Genomic DNA, 7,156 nt, shown 5'->3' on the forward strand with positions numbered 1-7,156 from the left:
ACCAGAAGATGTATTACTTCTGATTTTGATTTGTCTGAGATTGTGGCAGTCTATGATAGAATCATTGGAAGAAAGTGGGTGTTAAAGAGAGAACCTTTTGTGGGAGTGAACAGTTTTAGTGTTAAATATGTTTCATCGTGTTAAAATTCTTTGAAAATTGCTAATTCTTATGTGACATATATGGTAGCTATCTATCTGAATACTTGACTAGCCAGAATATTTTGACTTTGATTATGCCTGGTGACACAGTAAATTGTGTTACATTGGATAGTTAAGGGTTTCAGAACCTCACAAACTTTTTCATCTGAGAATTTTTTATTTTCTAGGTGCAAACAGTTGCACAGCAAGTGGCAGAGGATAAATTTGTATTTGACTTACCTGATTATCAAAGTATCAACCATGTCGTGGTGTTTATGCTGGGAACAGTCCCATTTCCTGATGGTATGGGAGGATCTGTCTACTTTTCATATCCTGATTCAAGTGGAATGCCAGTATGGCAGCTCTTGGGGTTTGTCACGAATGGGAAACCAAGTGCCATCTTCAAAATTTCAGGTCTTAAATCTGGTAAGCTCTATACAGTTCTACATTTAAATATTTCATATTCTTTTGTAAGCATTGTATGAATTTTTAAAGAAGTTCCCTCTTTCAGTGGGTATATTAATAAACAGATTGGAAAGAAAGTCAAAAGGTAAAGTAGTTCATTATATAAATTACTGAGATGAGATAAAGTAATAGCTCTTCTTAGTTTCATGTGATCCTGAAACATCCCATTACCAGTCTTAAAAATGTTAAATGCTGGAGGAGAATCAATCAAAAAAATCCCCAGTAGATTTGAATGAGACTTTTCTGTGCCTTTAGCTTACATGTGAATAAGCAAACTTAGGAAGGTTGTAATTGGCCCGAGATCATGCCAAATGAGCTCAGCATTCCTGACATCTGATACGGTGTTCATTCTATGGCATCACAATGAGCTGAACCCCTAAGAAAGGCATGAAACTCCCGAATGCAAATGTTAAATTAAACTGTGGCAGGTCATTTACTTGTTCAGTCCTGAAACTTATGGATCTCCTAATTTTCTTCTAAATCCTAAGGGAACTAAAAATGGAAATTTTCCCTAGGAATAGGAATAGTTATTTTTATTGGCTCAATATTTTTATACAGAGTCCTGAAAATAATACTGGTCATGCATCAGTCTTTGTGATGCTCATTCATGAGGATAACACTAAAAGCACAATCATTATACAGTGTTATGGTGGGTGGGTGTCTGTGTGTGTGTGTGTGTGTGTGTGTGTGTGTGTGTGTGTGTGTGTGTAAATAAATGAACCTGTGACCAGTTATACTTTTCTTTCAAAACTTACAAAATTCAGAGTTGGAAGAGACTCAGAGGTCATCTAATCCACAGTATGTGTAACATTCAACCTTTTGTTTGAAGACTTTAAACAAATAGTAACCTAGTAACCTACTGTTCAATCTGATCCACTTCATTTTTTTTTTGGATGATTCTGATTATTAGGAAGTTTTCTCATATCAAACCTATATTTCCCTTTTTCTAATTTGCTTTATTTGTTCCTGTTCCTATCATTTGGATTTAAGCAGTATGAATGAAATTCCTTCTTTTATCCCATGATGCCCCATCAGATAATTTGAATACATATTCTTTCTTTCCTTATTCTCTTCTCTAGACTAACCACTTTTAATTCCTTTAGTTGGTCTTCATATCTGACCACACTTCATTTTATCAGTGTCCTCAAAATGTGGTATTCAGAAAGGAATATAATATTTCAGATGTGATCTAATCAGGGCAGGCCTTTGGAATAAAGAAAGTGCCTCTTAGTGGAGTGTATGCTATGATGGACTTTTATTATTGTCGGTAAGATTTGTATATTGATTAATAAAAACAGAATTGGTTTCCAACTAGAAGGTTCAAAATCTATTAAGCAATTCTCAAACCTTACATGGTAAGTTTATTGCCATTGCCACACCCCTATTCCTGTGGAAGTTTTAAGTTCTAAGTGTTCTAAGACTTCAGAGGCATGAAGGTAGAAATACTTCACCCTTTCTTCACTTAGATAATTTATAATGAGTACTCCCCTTTTCCAATACCTCTGCCTTATTCAGAAATTTTGCTGTCAATTATCCCACTTTTTTTCTCCCCTTTCCACTAATCCCAAAGTTCAGATTCTTTAATATCGGGATCTTATCATGCCTTTTCCTCTGGGCCTTTGTATCTCAGATCTTTTAGAGTTATAAATCACAAAAAGGACAGGAACTCTTGGCTTATGCTTTGCCATCTTTCATCTTTTACCTTTGATAACTATTTGAGACTAGAGAGTAGTGTGAGATCAGATATATTCTTATTGATATTTTCTCAGCTAGTCTTAAGAAAATTTAGTCCAAATTAACTAGACCAATAGATTATAATTTTTATCTTCAGCTGTTATGCACTGGGATCTATTTTTTATTATTACTTTGGAATTGTTTCCCAGAAAAGTTATTTGGTTCAGGGTTACAAAAGTTTAGAGTGTCATTTTAATTTAAATAATGATAATGGGAAGAAAATCCTTTTGTCTTTTCCTCTATATTGTTCTCCACAGTATTATTTCCGTTGCAATATTATTGGAGCATTTTGCTAGTTACTTTTTTCCAGGGTAACAATCCAGTTCAGTAATAAGCTTTGTTCAGTAATAAGACAACAGAATTGTCTTCTAGTGACTTGAAAGCATGTAAATTTTATTAAATGGGGAGGGGGTTATTTTGAAACATTTTGGATGTTTTGCATTAGGAGTTCTTTTGTAAATTTTTCTTTTTAAATACTTAATTTAATATTCAATGTTAAAAATAGCATGTTAAACATAATTTTGGATGAATTTGAAATATATTTATTCTTTGAAACTTTCTAGGTATCATTTCTAGTTTTTTATGCTCTGTATATTTTGACCATTAGCAAAATGTAGCCAAGGATATCAGTGCAAGCAAATGTTTTTTGTTGGGAATTGAATTAAATTACTTAGAACTGTTTTGCTTGTCATTTCATGTTGTAGAAGAACAAAAAAATGGCATCTTAGTAAAGAATGAGTATGTTTTAATTGAGAGTTTGGACAATAAATGAATTTTTAACCTGAAACTAGGAAGAATTATTATCCTTACACACATAAATGCAGGAAGACACACAACAAAATTGTGAGGTGTGGTTCTTACCCTAAAGGGAATTTAACTATATAATGTGGCAGAAACAAGAAAGCAGTGATATTTCATAGAATAATATAGAGTTGGAAGGGATTTCTAGAGGCATCTAATCCAATTCAAACCTGAGCAGTAATAACCTCTATAACATCACTGATTATTGGATGTTTTCTGACATCTGCTTGAAGACCTCCAGGGACAGGAAACTCACTACCTCCAGAGGCAGGCCTATCTATTTTTGGTCAATTCTAATTGGAAGTTTTTGCTTTAAAAATATCTTAACTTTCTGCTCAAGAGCCTTCTTTATTGCCCTTATATCAAGTTTAATCTCTTGTACCTGCCTTTAAAAGCCATTTGCAATTTGACTCTAGCATACATATCAAGCTCTACATTTTTACCTTTTATTTCCTAACTTCAGCACAGGACAGTTCTGCTCTGTCAGGGAAGTCTACTCATTCTGTGATGGTCTCAAGAACATGAGTTGTTCATTTGCCTCTCCCTTGTTAACACTGTTTTATCATCCTTTCTTCTCTTTGCTTTTCAAAATTCTGCTCTTAATTCGAAGATCAAGTAAGCACTGTTATCTCTATGTTTTTCTAACTCCTGACCACATCAATTCATCCTTCCCCTGAATCTGGATTTATATAGTATCACATTGTTTAGACTTAAAAAGTTTTCTCTGAACATTTATTTTTGCCCCTTCATGGAGATTTTGACACCTTTAAAGACCTTTGTGAGCGTGTATGTGTGTGCTTTTTATTGTTTAACAGAGAAGTGGGCACAAAGCAGATACTCACTGAATTTATAATAATATCACTGATCAGTCAGTCAACTAGCATTTCTTAAGTATGCATACACTAGGCAATTGGCTAAACATTAGGGATAAAAATAGAAGTGATCAATATCTTACACCTTAATAGAAAAATGTAGAGATGTGGTTTAGATGTCAGAACAATTAGATGGATTAAGAACTGACTAAATGATTGGACTTAGAGAATAATGATGGCTTGCTGTTACCTCAGAAGATCTATACTGGAGTGTCCAGGATTCTGTGCTTGGTCCTGAACTGCTTAGCATTTTTATGATGTGTTTAAAGGCTTAATGAATGGCAGAATTAGGATCCAAGAAGATTTTAAAAGGCTCCAGTATTGGGCTGAAGCTAATAAAATGAAATTCATTAGGGATGAATGTGAAGGAGAATAATTTTCAATTAAACAGGCTTAAGATAAGAACCACAGTTGAGAGTTTTAATTATTGAATCAACAATGGGTTGTGGCACCTATCAAAGCCAATGGCATCTTGGACTGCCTTAAGAGAGACAAAGCTTCTAGGAATTAGGATATATCCACTATATACTGTCCTGTTTAAGCTATATCTGGAGTATTATGTTTAATTCTATTTGTTAAGATGGGCAGTGTCCAAGGTGTAAGGTAACTGATTGGTGAAGGACTTAATTCCATTTCAGATGACCATCTGTTGAAGGAACTGGAAATGTTTAACTTGGATAAGATAAAACATAGTGGGATATGATATTTGAAAGGTCCTCCTTTCGAAAAAAAAGAATTAGATTTGTTCTGATTTTTCTCCTTGGACGAAAAAAACAGGAACCATGAGCAGAAGTTGCAAAACAGCAAATTTTGGCTTGATGTCAATGGAAGGGACTGCCTTAGGAGGTGGCAGGTTTCCTCGAAACAGAGGTCTTCAGGTAGATGCTAGATGGCCACTTGGGGTGTGTGTGTGTGTGTGTGTGTGTGTGTGTGTGTGTGTGTGTGTCTATATATATATATATGTGTATATATATATATATATATATATATATATATATATATATATATGGATTCTTTCTTGGTAATAGATTGGACTTGATACTGAAGTTCCTTCCAGCTCTAAATTTTCAGAGTAAGGAATTCATTAAAAAATGATAATGTGGGTGGCTAGGTGGCATAGTGGATAAAGCACCGGCCCTGGAGTTAGGAGTACCTGGGTTCAAATCCAGTCTCAGACACTTAATAATTACCTAGCTGTGTGGCTGTGTGGCCTGGGGCAAGCCACTTAACCCCATTTGCCTTGCAAAAACCTAAAAAAAAATAATAATAATGGTAATGAGGGTATTGTGTATAGTTTGGAACTTTGACTTCCTTTCTAGCTTCTTTCATAGCTTAGCTCAGCCACCATCTCCTAAATGAGACCTTTTTTTTTTAAACAATTAATATCTCTCTCTAACCTTGTACCTATTTTGTATACATTTTTGTATGTGTACATAATCTTTCTAACCTTAATGACAAGTATTTTTTTGATTTTCTTGTTGGCATTTTAAAACTTAAGAGTTAATTGAATATCCTGCAAGTTCAATTGAAATGCCAAAAAAATGACTATTATGTATGGAAAGAGAACCTTAAAGGAAGTTCTGAGTTTTGAGTCTAAGAAGTGACTGGAAGTCATTTGAGAAACTTGGTAAATAGAATTAAGTGGTCAAAACTACATTTAGGAAATATATTTTTCTTTTCTGTGTTAGAGAGAAAGAAAACAGAGAGAGAAAAAAAGAGGCAGGGAGGCCAGTTTGGCAGAATATTGCAATAACATAGAGATGTATTATAACTTGGAATAGTATGCTATCTGTGAAAATGTAAACAAAATATCAGATTTGAGGAATAAAACAAAGAAACAAAATAGACAAACTAGATTTTGGGGATAAAAGAGTGAGTCAGTAGTGACTACATACTTATAAACTTTGGAGAGTAGGACAGTACTATAATACCACCTTATTTTAGGCTAATTTTACAGTTTTCAGGAGCTTTGGTACTTAATGCATTTTCATTTGATTGTCACAGTAACCTTCTGAAGTAGACAATAACCAATGTGTTCTCCCTGCCCCAAGTTTTTCCTCACTTCAATTTACTACCCTTCATTCAGTTACCAAGGTGATTTTTCTAAAGCAGTGGTCTGTTATTGTCACTACCTGTCTAATGTACTCCAGTGGCTCCCTGTAACCTTTGGGATCAAATATAAATGCCTGTTTGTCATTAAAAGCTCTTTGTTATTTGTACTTTTCTTACCTTACCATTACCGGCTTTTTAAAAAAAAATTAGGTTTGTTACATCATCAGGTTATCACATATATCCCATCCCTTACTAAAGAACCATTAAGATAAATAGTATTTTTAAGAGGAAAGGGGAAAAAAAAGTCAGCACAGCTTATAATACATTGTAAAAACCTGAAATCACATGTAGTGTATAATACTTGGGTACCTCCACCTCCATGAATGGTTCAATTGGCAGTTATCTTTTCATGTCTCCATTTGAATCCCACTTAATCTTTATACTTCTGTTACTTTTGATTTTTTTGGTGGTTTTTTTACATTTAGTTGTAGTTGCTGTATATATTGTTTTCTTTTCTCAGCTTCAGTTCATGTAGATTTTTCCATGTCTTTCTGTATCATATAATTTTTTATAGCATAGTAATAGTCTATGATATTCATTCATGTACCATAATTGTTTAGCAATTGTCCATTTGATAGATACTTCCCATATCTCTCTTTCCAATTCTTAGTTATCACAAAAAATGCTGCTATAAATATGTTGGACTATATAGGGGCTTTTTTCTTAATATTGACTTCCTTGGGTATAATCCCAGTAATAGACGTTCAAAGGATATGGACATTTAGTTACTTTCTGTAATTCCAAATTGCTTTCCAGAATGACTGTACCATTTCACAATTTCACCAACAATGTTTAAGTTTGCATACCTTTCCACAACCCCTGCAGCATTGACTATTGTCATTTTTTGGTCATCTTTGCCAATTTGCAGGGTATGAAGTGAAATCTTAGGGTTGTTTTAATTTGAATTTTTCTTTGTTAATGATTTAGAGCACTTTTTCATGTAGTTGTGAATATTTTGCAATTCTATCGAGGACTGTTTGTTTATATCCTTATCTATTAGGGCTATCTGAATCATTTTACACTCCCCTCCATAC

The 7,156-nt window shown here is 33.8% G+C and overlaps 1 protein-coding gene across 1 annotated transcript in view; it reads left to right on the forward strand.

The window, feature by feature from the left end:
• The first annotated feature begins 399 nt into the window (after window positions 1-399).
• The window catches only part of LOC141507245 (polycomb protein EED-like), a 52,006-nt gene continuing 45,249 nt past the window's right edge, over window positions 400-7,156 (forward strand). The window contains 1 exon segment of the mRNA XM_074214719.1: window positions 400-564. Coding sequence (XP_074070820.1) covers window positions 400-564 — 165 coding nt within the window.

This window comes from Macrotis lagotis, chromosome 1, assembly GCF_037893015.1.
Source record: "Macrotis lagotis isolate mMagLag1 chromosome 1, bilby.v1.9.chrom.fasta, whole genome shotgun sequence".
Taxonomy (NCBI): domain Eukaryota; kingdom Metazoa; phylum Chordata; class Mammalia; order Peramelemorphia; family Peramelidae; genus Macrotis; species Macrotis lagotis.